Source organism: Rissa tridactyla, chromosome 15 (genome assembly GCF_028500815.1).
Source record: "Rissa tridactyla isolate bRisTri1 chromosome 15, bRisTri1.patW.cur.20221130, whole genome shotgun sequence".
NCBI lineage: Eukaryota > Metazoa > Chordata > Aves > Charadriiformes > Laridae > Rissa > Rissa tridactyla.
Window position 1 is genome coordinate 15,046,763 of NC_071480.1, and position 15,463 is coordinate 15,062,225.

Below are 15,463 nucleotides of genomic sequence, written 5' to 3' on the forward strand. Positions count from 1 at the left end.
GCATTTGAAAGTAGCTGATACGAGAAAAAAAAAAAAAGAGTTTTACTTGTGTTGCAAAATGCGCTGGCTGATAACGAAGGGCTGACCAGAAGGGAAATGGGTGAGGCCTTCACATCCTGTGCTCCATCTCTCCGGTGCACGCCGGCTGCACCGAGCTGTCCTGGCTCTCGTACCGAGCGAGGTGCGAGGAGACCCGCAGCCGCCCTCCCGGCGCTCTCGCCTCTCGCACCCGCTTGTAAATGTTGTGCAAGGTGCCTTGTCGCACCTCGGGCGATAAACTTCCCCAAATCTGTTTAAACCCGCCCGAGCGGCGGCTGCCCGCCTTCCCTTCCCTCCCCTCCCTCCTTCCTGCCGCCCCGCTGATGTCGGCCGCGCCCCCGCCGGGGCCGCCGCTCCCCTCCGCTCCGCTCCGCGCCCGCCCGCGGCTGCGCCGGGGAGCCCGCGGCCGCTGATCGCCGCGCTGCCCGCCCCCCCGGCACAGCGGGAGCCGCGGCGGCCGCAGCCGCGTTGCGGTGGAGAGGTGGGAGCCGTGTTTGGCAGCCGGGGAAGGAAACGTTATAAAAGGGCTTTGTCTTGGAAATCAGCATCTCATCTTGCGCGCTGCCGGAGGTGGGGAAAGCCACATTTTCGGCTCGTTTGTTCCTTTCGCCGCCCCAGGCATGTCTTGACATAGCTGCGAGAGACTGCCGTTTTCGTACACTTCCGACGGATGTCTTTGGCCGTGGCGATAGCGTTTGGGCTTTGAGACTTGGTAGCGTATATCGGTGCGAGCGTGTGTGAAATTCCCATGATCGCAGGCTGAAGGAGGAAGAACTGGAAGAAAGGAGCAGTTGTGTTGGTTTTTCTTCTTGCTGGCTCAGCCTTCCTGGATGGTCGCATTACTCTCTTGTGGACACATTGTCAAGCGCATCCAGGGAAAGAGGCTTGATTATTTTTTCCCGTGATTGGTTTTCGTCGTGATCATCGTGCAGAAATAATCACTTTTCTCCCAGTTTGCTGGTCCGCACCGAGCAGCAGGAATATGCTCATGAAGGAGTACCGGATCTGTATGCCTTTGACAGTTGAAGAGGTAAGCTCCGTCACTGCTCATGCTTAGGCTCTTACTTACCAAGGGTTTTCTTTTTCAAGGCGAGTTGAGGTTGTATTTGTTTTACCAAATGTTTTTTCTTTGTGTAATGAACTTAGTCGGAGATGACTGGTTAGAGAGGAATGTTTTTATTGGAAAATAAGGGAATCCTGCAGGAACGAAGGTAACTCAAGTGTATCAAAAGCATTGTGTCGTCAAAATACGGCTTATAAAGATTTTCCAACCAGACTTTTAAAAACAATCTTATGCATGTTCGCAAGGGAATGCTTTGTGCTGAAATCCTCTATCTGATAAAGCGTATGTCCAAAACCCAGATTCTAAATATATTTTCACCTGTGCTTAAAATACCCTTGGAGATGAACATGGCCTGAAACTCTAGCACAGGTAGGGTAGATAGGTGATAATTTATTAGTAAAAACTTTTTCGTCATTTAAAGAAATGATGTGAAGTCAAACTGCTCTTTGACGGTGTTCTCAACTCTGTTAGGAGCATTATGTCTTTATTTATCTGCAAACATCCTACCTGTTTATTGTTTTAAGTAAGATAGTAATACCTACATGTAACACACGTGCTATATAGATACTTGTGCATATAAATAGGTGCGATACGTATCTAGAGGCCTGATGGCATATGTAAATGAGATGGTGCTTTCTGGTTTATAGCGTCTCGCACGGATAAAAAAAAAAAAGTAGACGTTGTTCTATTTAGCTATTTATGCCATAGAAGTGGGCATTGCAGAGGGGGAACCCGCTCCGCGTATCTTGCGCCGAACCCGCTCCGCGTATCTTGCGCCGCCGTTTCTCTTCTCCTGCCGGCGACGGCGGGGCCGCGAGGGGGCGCCCTGCTGCCGGCCGCCAGGGGGCGCCCTGCCCGCGCCCCGCTCGCCGCCCCGCGGGCAGAGGCTCCGCTCCGAGGGTCTGCGCGGGGGGTCCCGGGGGTCCCACCCCCTCCTCCGCGGCCGTGGGACGCTGCGGGCTGGCTGCAGCCGGCGGTCCTGGGGGAACAGCGCTCAAAGGCAGAGTATCCCCTTTTCGGCCCCTCGCCCCCGAGGTCATCACAAAACACATTTACTTTGCAAATTATTTTACGCATTTTTTGCTTAATTACGTCCAGGTGAGTGTTTTGCTGCACAATTTTATTTAATTTTTTGCAATCTGTGTAGAGGAGTCCTCAGGAGTATGATGGAGTTGTAATTTCAATGGTCTTTTTTGTCTGCATCTTCAGATTTGGCAAATTAACAGTATTCCAAAACTGAGAATTTAAACTGCCAAATATTTACTTCAGGCTGCTCAGGAAATTCCTTCTTCTGGGAGCACAACCTAAAAATACCACATACGTGCAGGTTTAATTCTAGCATTTTTCCAACCAAGTTATATAGTATGCTGTGATACTGTATGACATTATTCTTTTAATACCTAATTTTATTTGTTTATTGTATTATCCTAATGTAGACAACATTTTATCCAAGCCAGTTCCTGATGTCCTCAGACTACCACACTTAGTTAATAACAGTTCATTATGTCATGAGAAGGGAGCCAATCTAATTTATTTTGAAAAATTGTTGTTAAACAAGATTTTCAGATAGAGAAAAGTTCAAAAATCTCCCAAAAGAGAAATGGCTGATGCATGGTGAGACAGAAGACAATTTGGAGTCTTTTGTTCTCTAGAATGTTAACAGAATTAGTAAAGATGTTCATGCATCTTGCAGTTTCTCTTATGTTGAATCATGCATTATTTAATCCAAGAGCTGCAGCTGAGATGCCTTAATGGGGGACCTAGAACATGTCTGATATTTAGTATGAATTTCATTATTAATTATAAAATTAACTATGACAAAATTGTGAATTTAGCAGATATCTTATTTTTGTTATGCTATTTACGTACTAAAAATGTTCTGGACTGTATTTCTCATCGTGATTCACCTTTGTGATGTTTTCTACAGTCTATGAAGGTGTTATTATCTTATTCTTCCTTTAGTTACGCATTAACTACCAATAATGCATAATATTTTTGGCATCTGTGTAGAGTAAGATGATGCATTTTGCAGCCATTAGGAGGATATCATGGGGCAATGCTCGCCCTTCAAAAACCAAGAGACTTTTGGCTCTAAGAGGCCCAAACTGCGTTCTGCAAGGTGCTAAATCACTCCGAAGTTCAGTGGGTTTTGATGAAAATGCAATTTCCAAAGGATACGCAATTTGTCACAGGACTGGGATGTTGGGTCCTGCTCTACAATGGCATTTGGGTACCTAACTGGTGTTGGCATTACTGGGAGTTAAGCACCTAAAGTACTGTTGAGGTCGTAGGTTTCAACAGGTATGTGAAAAATGCAGTTCATTTTACGCAGCTGCATGGCTTCCCTTTTTGCGCTGTTTTTCTCACTTAGGCTTTACAAGTTCTGGCTTTCGGCCTGTGCACTTTATACGTAAATTCAAAAGCATTTCCTTGAGCAGTTTTCTTTTTAGCACTGACTTGCCAGTTATCCATACATAGAAGTCTCACAGCATGAATGAGAAAGAATTCCAGCTTTAGTCTGTGGTGTTGTGTTGTCAACAAAACCATGTCATTCCTGTGAAAATAGTAAGGCACAAGAGGCAAAAAGGAGTCTTGACTATGTCAGCCAAGCACCTGCACCTGATCATCTGTAGTCAGATTTTGTGTGTAATGTGAAAAAATGTGCATTATAATGTTGCATAATGTCCAGTCCAGTAACTAGAAGTCACTACTTTGGATGTAAATAAATATGGACACAGCAGTATAGAAATTAGTACTACACTGGCTGACTATGAGGTCCTAAATTTATCTCTAGAGAAGAGTTAAATTAAAACTGATAGATGTCACCGCAACAGCAATGCTGTCTCCAGGTTTGAAGAGTTTCTGGCGTTGTGAATAGGAAATTCTGCATAGCTGGTCTTCATCAGCTACTGCAGGTCGCGTTCTTGAGGCATTCTTTCATCAATTCCCATATTAGATAAGATACCCAAATATTTATGGGAGTTTTGTTTGTATACCTGTCAGCTTGGAGGCCGAATACTTCCTTGCCAATAAAACATTTCCTAAGAAATGTTGATTGCTACAGACCTAGGTGTTGTTGGTGTATTTTGAGCTAGGATACAGGAGTCAGAGGTAAAACTTTGTTCCTTGTTCATAAGTACCAGAAAAGCCAGGCTGTTCCAGCAGTGCTTGCTAGGATGCTGTGGCGCCACACTGCAGTTCTGATTCAAGGCTGAGGCTGGCTCATTAAACTGAATTTTTATTGACAGTTATTTAGGACTGTTGCATACATATTGTTGCAAGCTGCCTGATCAGCTTTAAAATTTGAGAAAGGAAATATCATGTTAACTTCTAAGCAAAATAGTAACAATTGCAGTAAGAACTTTGCAAATTAGGTCAGAAGATAGCTGTTGGTTGATGAAGCCAATACGATTGCCAATTAGAAGTAATTCTTTACCCCATTTCTGGTACTTCTGGGAAACGTGCATGCCAATTCAGTCCTTTTGTTAACACTGAGACCTTATAAATTAGAAAAAGCCATTTATTTTCATTAATACATAAAGCAAGTAAAATGTGTTGCAGTAATTACTTAGGATATGTTACCAGTGTTCATCCCAGCTGCAATTCATAAACGAGCTTGCCCCTTAGTTATTTTTCCCCTTGCATTTTCTTGTGTTAGCTCATTCTTACAAATAGTTTGTTACATCATCTGAGAGAATATTATAATAGGCTGCATTGTGGTTTTTTTAAATATCATCAGTTAAAAAAACACATTCCTAAGCAAGTGAAAAGAACACCAAGCAATTGAAAAGAGCAGAGAAGCTAAAAAATTCTCAGACTTGGGTCTCGTTGCAAATCACAATTCCACAAATCTTCACAGGAAGGATTACATGGTTTTGTGCTTTTGAGATGCCTTTATCTGAAAATGTAAAACAAATCTGATAAGTTAGCATGTTACTGACCTTTTATTTTGGAAGAGGCAAAGTACAGTGAAGTTTATGATTTGTGTGGAAAGTGATTATTCTCTAGCGGAATAGGTGGAAAGACATTTTTGCTGCATCCTGTTGAAAATGGAGTTGTTATTGCTGTAAAGTGCTAATAAAGATGTGAAGCTAGGTTGTATGCAAATATAAGGTGAACATCAAATAAAATGCAGTAATCATCATAGGGTTTTTTCCTTGGAAACAAGGATGACCATTAACATTTCTGTTAGTTCTGAACGGAATATGTGTGGCCAGTACCGGAAGTCCTAATAGGTTTTTCTTTGCTTTGTTCTTGATTTCAACCAACATTTATCTCTGCTGAAGTTGGTGGAATTGCTCCCATTCTGTGCTTTAAATAAAAGCTAAGTTAGGTCCGTGGGGAGCACTGCCTGCATGAGGTGAATAGGAACAGCTGTATTGTCATGAATACAAACAAGTGGAGACCTGCAAAATGTCCATAAATGTAGATCACGGTTTTTCAACAAAAAATCTTTTCAACATGAACAAATTCTTGTTCTAGAGGTCTTGTGCTTGCTCCTTTATAAAAAAATATCCAGTGTTTAGCTCATTTCAAACATTATGAATTCTCCCAGTGTGGATTATTTACGTAAAATTATTTCAACAACATATGTGTAAACAGTATTTGTATTCTCTGAATCTTGTGTACATTTCTTCTTTAAAAGATTTCATAGTCTACTGTTTCGTGTACAAAGGGTACTTGTTATAACATGTTTTATTCAGGCAGATTTAAAGCTTAATGAAAGCATTTGAGAAAGTGTTTTTACGCCCTGAGAGTTAGCAGGTGTTATGATATTTAGACATAACTATATGCATGTAGAACAGAAAAGCCTTTAGTTAGGGTATAAAGTGTAAAATACATTTTCTCTAAACTGTAGTTATCTACTGCAGGACAAACTGCATATACTCATCCTGCAGTTAATACCAATGGATTAAATAATCATCGATTATGTAAGTTTTTTTAATTTCCCATCTATAATCACAGAACATATTTTCAGGAATATGTAAATGTATGGAACACTTGAAAAATCAGCATGTAAGCAAGAGGACTATAAGCAAACATAAGGTGAAGTCAGCTTTTCGTATTTAATTCAATTTAATTACTTGTAAGTAAAATAATAGTTGGACTGCGTCATGACCATGACCTGTGCAGAAAAAAGTGTATCTGGCAGTTTTGAGCTGAAGTTGACCAGCAAAAATGAAAGCTTAATGTGCAATTTTCATTTAACCTATCAACAGCTGTAATGCATTTATGGTCTTACACTGGTTCCTTCACAAGATACTAAAGTGCCGTGAGAAGTAAAGGACTTTTTACTCTAGTTAATCATTCTTTCTGGATATGCCTCCCAAGAACATCACCAGCCTTAATTTCTTTTTGCAATTAATACTGTGGATGCGCTGATACGTTTGTCTGAGGCGTGTTCAGCGTTAAATATTGATCTAGAAAAGCTCTTTACACCATTATGAACATCTTCTTACCCTTCAAAAAAAAATCATTGCGTAAGACTCTTGTTAGCAAACTGATCCGATCTGGTCTTTGTGGGCGGTCATGTTTACTCGCATCACAAAGGCTTTGCTCCATACAGTGTGACCTTAAATTGACCTTAAAGCTTATGGACTGGGAAGAATCATTGTAATGACATAACAGATGAAATAGATGAGAGAAAGCAGTGGAAGTTAGCTTTAGTACCAAATAAGAACAGCTATTTAATTTTCTTTTGATGCACAATCTAGTTGTAAGAATGGACAGATGAAAGCAAGAGCTGTGTCTTACCATGGGAAGAAAATAAATACTTTGCTTTAGCTTGACCTTCCTGCAATAGTTGTAGTCACCTAGAGAGCTATAAAGCAACGCAATGCAGAGCAGATGTCAAATCTTTGCAAGTAGAAGACCGAAAATACCCGATTTTCTCCTTTACCCCTGTTTACAAATTTCAGTATAACTCTGTGAAAGAAACAAGACAACCTTTGTTCTTAAAGTTTCTGTGTAAATGATTAAAAAAATCTTTCAGTGGAAAGGATTAGCTATTACCCAAGGAACTCCAGACTCTGACATACGTCTCTCTTCATCCCTCTTGCCCTGTCTCTCCTTGTCAACACTTGTTTTCTCCAAGGAGTATAGATAGCAAATAATACTACACAGTTGATTTGAAGGCTTTGTTTGCAAAATGTAGAGCGCAGTTTGGCATTTCCCATAAAAGAAAATGCAGCTTGTCAGTGGTTTAGGACATTTTCTAGCTGAAGCATTCTACAGAGCTTTGATGCTATCAAGAACTCCACAAAGTATGTTTGTCTTTGAAGCGTAATGTAGGTTCGGAAACAAAAGAACAGGGAGAGAAAGACACAGAATGTCAATACTGGCTTTTAAAACTTAGTGCTTTCTGTTTTTTTCATTTTTGGGATGAACTTAAATTTCCTGAGACCGTTAATTTCTTTTAAGAGTTGATGTGAACGCTGAATGATCAGCACTTATGAAGTTGTGGCCACTTTTGTTTATGTACCTACTAATGAATGTAGATGCCTATATTAGCATCCTGAAGTTTGATAAGTCTGATATGTCAAATACATTTTCTCTTAGTCCAGTCTGTTTAATTTTCTCATCTGTCCAATTGTAAGTTTAGAAATAATACAAGTAAACCAATTTTCATGTGCTTTTTGTCCGACTGCACATGTTAAAAAAATTAGGTGATTTATAGCCCTTAAAGTATATAAAGCCCTTTAGATTATAGGAAGAGAAAGATTTCTGTAATAACTAGGAAAGATTAGAAATTATATTTTCCTTCATGAGTATTCAGTTTAGTCTGATAGGCATTTGTATTGTTAAAATCTGTTAGACATCATGTTCTTTTGTACAAAAGACTGCCTCGTCAGGTAATGGAAAACCCATAGTATATAACAATGATTCAATCACGTTATTCTTTGTGACTAGTGAGCTGACAAATATGTTCCCCAGGCTGTCCTTGTAGAACCCAGGCAGTTGCAGATGCTGAAAACATGCAGGCTTTCCATCTTGAATGTCTAACCTCACACACAAGCAACCATCAAACACTGTAAGGATGGAGACAGATAATACACACATGCGAACCATTGAAATATACTCGATAATTATGGGTGAGGGATAATTCTTTATATCTGTCTCATGAAAAACTTATTTGTTATTTAAAATATTTTTTTTTCAAATACTTATAATTTTCCTTATATTTTATCCTTATCTTCTTTGGTTTGTAGAGCATCTATCATGACCAGCAGTATATTTTGTAGGACTTGATACCAAAATAAAGCAAACATCACTGGATGTTTCATGCAAATTTGCTATGACAGCCCTCCAGTGCAGCCTGAAGAACTTTGTGTAGGCATATTGTGCATGGATTTAGGTGAAATTACCAATGTCTGCATGCGTCTAGAAAGCAAGGAGAAAGGTGCTCCCCAGGATTATTGACTAGGTTTAAAAAGGAGTGAAGAAAAGGTAATTTAGATTTCAAGTTGGGTGAACAGATGGGTTTACAGTCTGTAGGTGGGGGAAACTAGATTTGAACTTAACCTGTGGTTATATATAATGCTTTTAGTCTAGCCTTAGTCTTGTTTATCTCCTCCTCAGTTCATGGTTTCTTCCCTATTTTGATTAAAAGTGATCAGCCAATTTAGAATCCTTGGATGTGTATTAAAATACTATTTTTGTTTTTATAAAGTATAAGTCAGGGTGCTAAATTGTAGGAATGACATTTTAATGGCTTTTCTTGGAAAAAAAATCTGTATCTTCCATCTTTTTCCTGTTTGTGGTCAGAAAATGCTGAAGTAGTTTTGGATTCTATTAGTTTTGTACTATAACAGTTCTACAGCTGGTTTTACAGTGCACAATCCTGGCTTTTGCATACACTTAACTTGCATACATACTTAATTTAAAGCACAAGTAGTCACATGTCCTGAGTCACATGCATAAATGTTTGTAGACTGGTTTTAATAAAAGACTTCTTCATATGCTCTCCAGAAAAATCTCTATTTAGGACTTTTTACATGGCTGTTCTAAGATTAGTCTTGCCAAAGTGATTTAGGAATACTTAGGCTCGGTGGGAACTGTTTTCAGAGAGCATACTGAGTATGTCTTATTTTCCATTTCATCACACTAAATTCATATTAGGTTTAATGTGTTGTCCAATTAATGACTATGTTTAAAATTTTTTTGGTAAAAATATTATTGCAATGCATGACAAAATAATTATGTGGCAATGACGCTCCAGTATAACACGCACTGTTGCTGAATTGCTTGATTAACAATCAGTCACGGATGACAGTCAGAAATACAATTAATTGTTTAATGTATTTTCAGCTTTTTGCTCTCATTTTATATAAAAGTAATATAAAAAAAAATAAAAATAACCTTTTGTGCTAGCATCACCATGTTACTTGAAAGGTTACCAAAATACTGAAGTTCACTGTGAACCAAAAAATTCTATTTATCCAAAAGATAAAGACAATGATAATTCTATTCATAACCATAAATTTCTTACACATGGCAAGCTTGTATTTCTCCCGGTCAGACATAGATAGGTTTTTTTTAAGTGATCTCACTTGCTAGGCCATTGAATGTACTGGTCCTAGCATGTATGGTCTTATCTTCTGAAAGATGCTTGACAAATTCATCCAGCTATTTATCTGCTTTTGTCAAGCTTTCTTTGAAAGTGAAAACTAGCTGACCTTTAAGTAATATTTTCATTTAATAAATTAATTGTACAGTGACTTGAAATAAGCCAAATGAAATATATGAAATGTACACAGGATTACAGTCTTAAGCAACCTGCCTGCCTCTTTTATCACATAGACTTGATATAAAATTTATTTAAATCTTACTTCAGTGGATCAGCTTTTGTTTTGCTTTACTCTGCGTGAAAGGAAAATCATTCAGTGGGATTTAGACCATAGTAATACCAATGAGTTTTGTCACTGATGTCAGAGGACAAGATTTCACCAAATGTGTATGACAAAACACAGCATGTTTTTAGAATATAAATGTTGGGAATTTAAATTCCATTTCAGTTGCACGGTGCAAATCTGAAATAATTCCGTTCACCTCAGTTGATCCATTCCAGATTTCTGTCAGTCCAATCAAAAGTAGAATTTAACCAATGGCTATAAACTAAAAGACAATGTGAATTTCTCAAATCTCTTATTCTTACCAAGAGAAAAACCATCCTGATGTCTCTAAATCCTTAGCATTCTTGCCTAACCTAAAAGACGGTTTCACACGGTTAAATTAAGGCCCCAGATTTGTGTCAAATCTATGATAACGTCCTTGAGCCTACGCAGAATTTAATGATTGCTGTCCTCACACTGCAAAACTTGGCAGTAACCTTTTCGCTCTCAATTTTGAGTCCTAACTTCGTAGAAACTCTGATTCTCTTTTCTTTCTCCCATTTTTGAGTCCTTGGTCATTCTCCCAAATAAAGAAGCCCAGCCAACCACAGCAGGCATCTGGCCAGCTGGCAAAAAGCTGCTGCTCGGAACAACAGCCTGCTGCTCTTGCGCTGCCTCAGTCTTGCAGAGAATAAGGAACTATAGAGCAGACTAAAACAATTGATAATGCAGCTCCCCTCTGAGGACGAAGCTCAGGTTTGAATCTCAGTATTCCCTCAGTTACCATGGATCTTCCATGGATCCTTGCACTCGGGCTGAGGCTAAAGAGAGCACTGAGTTCCAAAATCTTTCAAATGTTTTAGAGGGTTGCTAAGTTTATTTGCATTTCCAAACTGTTTGCTACTCGGTTAAGCCCAAGGGTTTTTAACATTTGTTTTGCCTTTTTTCTTTATTTTCCCCCCAGTGATGATTCAGTATAAAAACATGTTTCTGTATATTAAGGTAACTCTGATATACATTTGGAATAGATTCCCCCCCCCCGCATTAACTTCAGTGGAAGTAGAATAAAGCTTACTGGGGGGGGGGGTGTTAATTTGGTTTGCATTGGTTTGCTATAGCTTATTTTCTCCACTGTCTCTGCTTTTTTCATGTCTGAACACGAACTCACTCAGAGTCAAGTGATGCTGAACTTCTAAATCTATTCTGAGTGGGTTTGAGATGAGGCAAACGTTTTAGTGGAAATGTTATGTCATACTAACAAATGCCTATGGATTAGTTAGTTTATTTCTAGGACCTCATGGGCTATACATTGCTATTTATAATTTAACCTTCCCAAGCAGCCACGACTGTGTTTATGTTACCATGGTGTTACTTGCCTTACTTGAGGGTGGATGGTAAATGCTATAATTGAAAATAGATACTCCCACTGAAATAAGTGTAACAGGTGGTTGTGTTTTTATTTAATCGTGTTGCAAGCATAATACAAGTTAAATGTGAATACCTCTAACCCCGCCTTTTCGCCAAGACATTTTCAGACATGCCAGTTTGCCTTTAGTGGCCAGAACTGGAGTAAACAACGTGAGTGGTTTGTCTTGTGACAGTCCAAGGAATGTCAGTGGCAATCAGTGAGTATCCTCCACTTCAGACTTCAGAAAGCAAATGTTCTTATGCGGGAGAAAAGGAGATGCCCTGATGCAGGGGGGAAGGGCTATGGCTTACCCTTCTTCTTGGGACCATAGTCTAGATAAAGCATTTGAGGAACAGCGATTGCTGTTCCTTGTGATTTCCTCATATTAGCCCTCTTACCTTATCTCATCTCCTAATTTCCTTCAGTTGTCCACCATAAGGAATTACACGCCTGTTTTGAGGTCTGCCCTATCTTAATACTATGTGGCTTAGTTTGACATTAGCTTCCATTTTCTTCAGCTTACTTTTCTGGTGTTGGCAACACACATCTTACTGGCAAAATTGTTCAAACCATCCCCTTCTCACAACCATAAGAACAGCTTTTGATTAAATTTGGTTAACTCTCATAAAATCAGTTAAATGTTTTATATATAGTATATAAATCATAATATATACATACGTATTTTTTATATGAATACATAAATATTTAAGCAGGGAGGAAAAAGGATTCTCTCAGAAATATCCCAAAATATGAAAATTAAATAATTCAAAATAGCAATATTGTTTCACACTCTCTACTTACTGCAAAAAGTCACATGCCCAAGAGTATTAAGTAAGCAAGTCTGAACACTTCAGTCAGCATAGTATGGTCATTATCAATGGCATTTGTAAAATACATTTTAATAGAACCATACAAAAGATATCTAACTGGTGCGACTGTATGGACAGTAAAGTGCGGTGTAGAGATTCTCGCATGAGTTCTGCACAGCAGTGTCCTGTTGAGGATTTTTGTACCTTTTTTAGAAGTAGCTGTCAGAATTCCATCTTTGCTTTTTTAAGTTTTATATCAACCAAAGGCTAATGGGGTCCTCAAATTTTTCGTATAGCTGAAGGATATAAAAATATATAAACAGAATTTTCATCATCAGGAAATGACATATGCATACATAGATTTTCTTCTGAACTCAGTTCAAGGTTGCTCCTCAGTTTTCCTTCTGCATTTTGCCCAATGAATAAAGGAAAGCAAAAAAAAAATAGTGGTTCAGAAGGTGGTTTGATCTGTCATATTTTGGTTTTAAGCTGGTTTACATTGGCTTGAAATGCTAATGTTATTTAAACCAGTATCACTTCCTGCGTACACAAGACAGAGTCAGAGTTTAAGTCTTAAAGTTTTGCAAGGAGGTCCTTAAGGCCTCTTACAAGCTTCTAGCAATTGCATTCCTTTCCACAGGTTGTTATATTTAACATCTTTGTTTGTAGGCCTTTTCCACATGTAACAATTTTGGAAGTTAGACTTGCAAATTAAGTGAGTGACTTTAGCTTTCTAGGCTTACCTTAAGAGGTAGCAGTTGATTGACTTTATTGTTACAGAAAAGCTGAGGACATTCCCTAGGGCCACTAACAAACTTCCATGTAACAGTAAGTATGCAGTAAAGCATTAGTCTTTGAAGTATTCATGCGTATTTAATGGTAAGGAAAGAAAAAGAAAACTCAGCATTGTAGCCAATCCAAACCTGCGGCGAGAACAGTGAGTTAAGGAAAAAAGCACTGAGTTTGCAAGAGGTTTTTGATCAAATGAAATAAAAAATGCAGTACTGAAGGCGATTAATATAGATTACAACATTGCATCTGTTAAGGATTGTGGCATAGATCTATGCATCCAAATGGAAGTTCACTATCAAGCTGGGGTTTTTAACTGTCTTGCAGAGTTATCCCTGTTCAGCTGGTCCTTTGCCTGGTCTTTTTGTAGATGTAGGGCCTCTGCTTTCTTTTGGTGCTGGTACGGAGTCTGAAAGTCACCCAATCTTTGCTTACACCAGTAGTGCCCTGGCTGCCTAAATCTCATCTAAAATAGCCTATTCACCTGGGAAGGAACTAGCTAGCATTTCTGACCAGTGTAGCCCATGAGGGTACAGGAGTAAGAGTCTTGAGTCAGAATGCTCTTTTCGCAAAGCCTTCATCAGTTACAGACCAGAATTTTGTCTTGATGTTTATGAAAGATTTGCCATTGCGCTCTACCAGGCTTCATTTTGTTGGATTTATATCTGGTTATTCTGTGCTTTTCTTACCCGTTCTGTCAGCTAAAAGAAAATAAGTGAAAGGGAACAAGGATGGCATTTCAGAAGGCATTTTTCAGAGAAAGGAATTTAATAAATAATAAGGTTGTATAGCAGTAGACAGAATTTCCTTGCTTCATCAGGGGACAGTTAAAAGCATTTTCTATTTTTTTGCAACCGGAAATATAAGAAAGCTATGGAGGAAAACAAATAGACTTGCTGATTAATAAAAGCTTTGCCATTCTTTAAATATTTTGTCCTGTAATCACTGACATAAAAATAATTACAGAGCTGTTGGGGTACATTTTTGCCTTTCTTATTTTGCAAACCCTTATTTTTCTTTTGCACTTCTGACATCTTCCAGTCAAGAGTTTCAAAGAAAAATGACTTTCATTCCATCTGCACAACAGTTCATCACCCCGCTGATTTACGTGTGCAAATTATTTACATATGTCAGATTTAAACATACACAGTTCTGGAGGCACAGCAAACTTTGCAAGTCGACATGTCTTTCCATGATTAGCCTCAGTAAGTCAGCTGAAGATTAGCTCAGTTAGTCAGAAGATTCGGTCCCTTGTGTCCTTTCCGTAGCAAATTAGTGCCTCGTAACCGCTTATAATATTCTAGAAAACAGGGAAAGAAGAGTGATATTATCAAAGTTTAAAAGATCAGAGCATCAGTAGACTTTTTTTTTACCATTTCCCATATCTGCATATTGATACTAGTTTAAAACTATTTTTCTTAGGCTTCAAATATTAAACATTTCTCCGTATTTTGCTTTTATACTGACGAGATAAGGGTTCAAAGCTGATGAAGTAAAGAGTTACTAGGTTTGTTCCTGTTAAATCTTTAGCAATTTTTTATAAGCTCCAAAATTATATGAATTCTGTGAATCATTTCTGGTTGATAACCAGTGTTTCATTTTATCTGTCTAATGAAGTTGCTGCGGGGGTTAACATCAGGGAGTTGCTGTCAAGAAAATGCGAAGACTTGTGGGTGACATAAATCCATTCTAACATAAGTATGGGGTCCTTTTCAGCCAGACCCTAAAGAACTTTACAAATTCATCCTTACCTTAAGGTAGGATGGCACTGTGGTGTGTATTGCATTTTCATAAGAATGAGAACTAACGAGTCCAAGATCGAAGACTCATGTACTCTATTCCTTAGGAACCCTGAACTGGTAACATGGGAGGTCTTGTTTCCTCTCAGTTGGCCTTTTGAGATATTTCTCTGTAATTTCACACTGTTAAGTCTTATGTCCCCAGTGGTACATTTATATCATACAATCATAGAATGGTTCAGGTTAGAAGGGACCTTAAAGATCATCTAGTCCAACCTCCCCTCCCACTAGACCAGGTTGCCTGGTTTGAACACCTCCAGGGATGGGACAGCCACAACTTCTATGTGTTTTCGTAAGTAGAAGCAATAACAACGGCTGCATGATGTGGACTAACTAGTGGTTAACTGCGGGCTGTTTGTTTCCTCTGTCTGGGGAAGATCGTGGTGAAGCCTAAATTTTCATCCCTGGATTCTTCCATCTGTCAGGCACAGAGGTGACCCTGTGGTGAATTTAGGCTAAAGAATTTTCAGTTCGTGTTCCAGGTGTTCATTGCCACTAGGGTCACGGAGATAAAGTTACTCAGCTTTTAATCTAATCAAGAGTTGCTCTCTAAGCATTGCAGGCTGCAAGTGATCACGATAACTCTGTATCCTCTCTGCTCTTGTTCTCTCGTTTTTTCTCTTTGTACTCTCTATAATATGCCTCCCACTCCCTCTTTTAAATCCGTTTTGTAGGAGGTTAATTACAAAAGCGTAGCTTTCCATCCTTGTTGGGTTCAAGTTATC

The 15,463-nt window shown here is 38.9% G+C and overlaps 1 protein-coding gene across 3 annotated transcripts in view; it reads left to right on the forward strand.

The window, feature by feature from the left end:
* The first annotated feature begins 414 nt into the window (after positions 1–414).
* The window catches only part of PITPNC1 (phosphatidylinositol transfer protein cytoplasmic 1), an 88,864-nt gene continuing 73,815 nt past the window's right edge, over positions 415–15,463 (forward strand). For 2 of the 3 annotated variants that reach the window (XM_054221191.1, XM_054221192.1), the window contains exon 1: positions 415–1,069. In XM_054221191.1, the coding sequence (XP_054077166.1) occupies positions 1,022–1,069 (48 nt within the window). In that variant the 5' untranslated portion in view covers positions 415–1,021. The remainder of the gene's footprint in view (positions 1,070–15,463) is intronic. The other variant, XM_054221193.1, reaches the window with a different exon arrangement.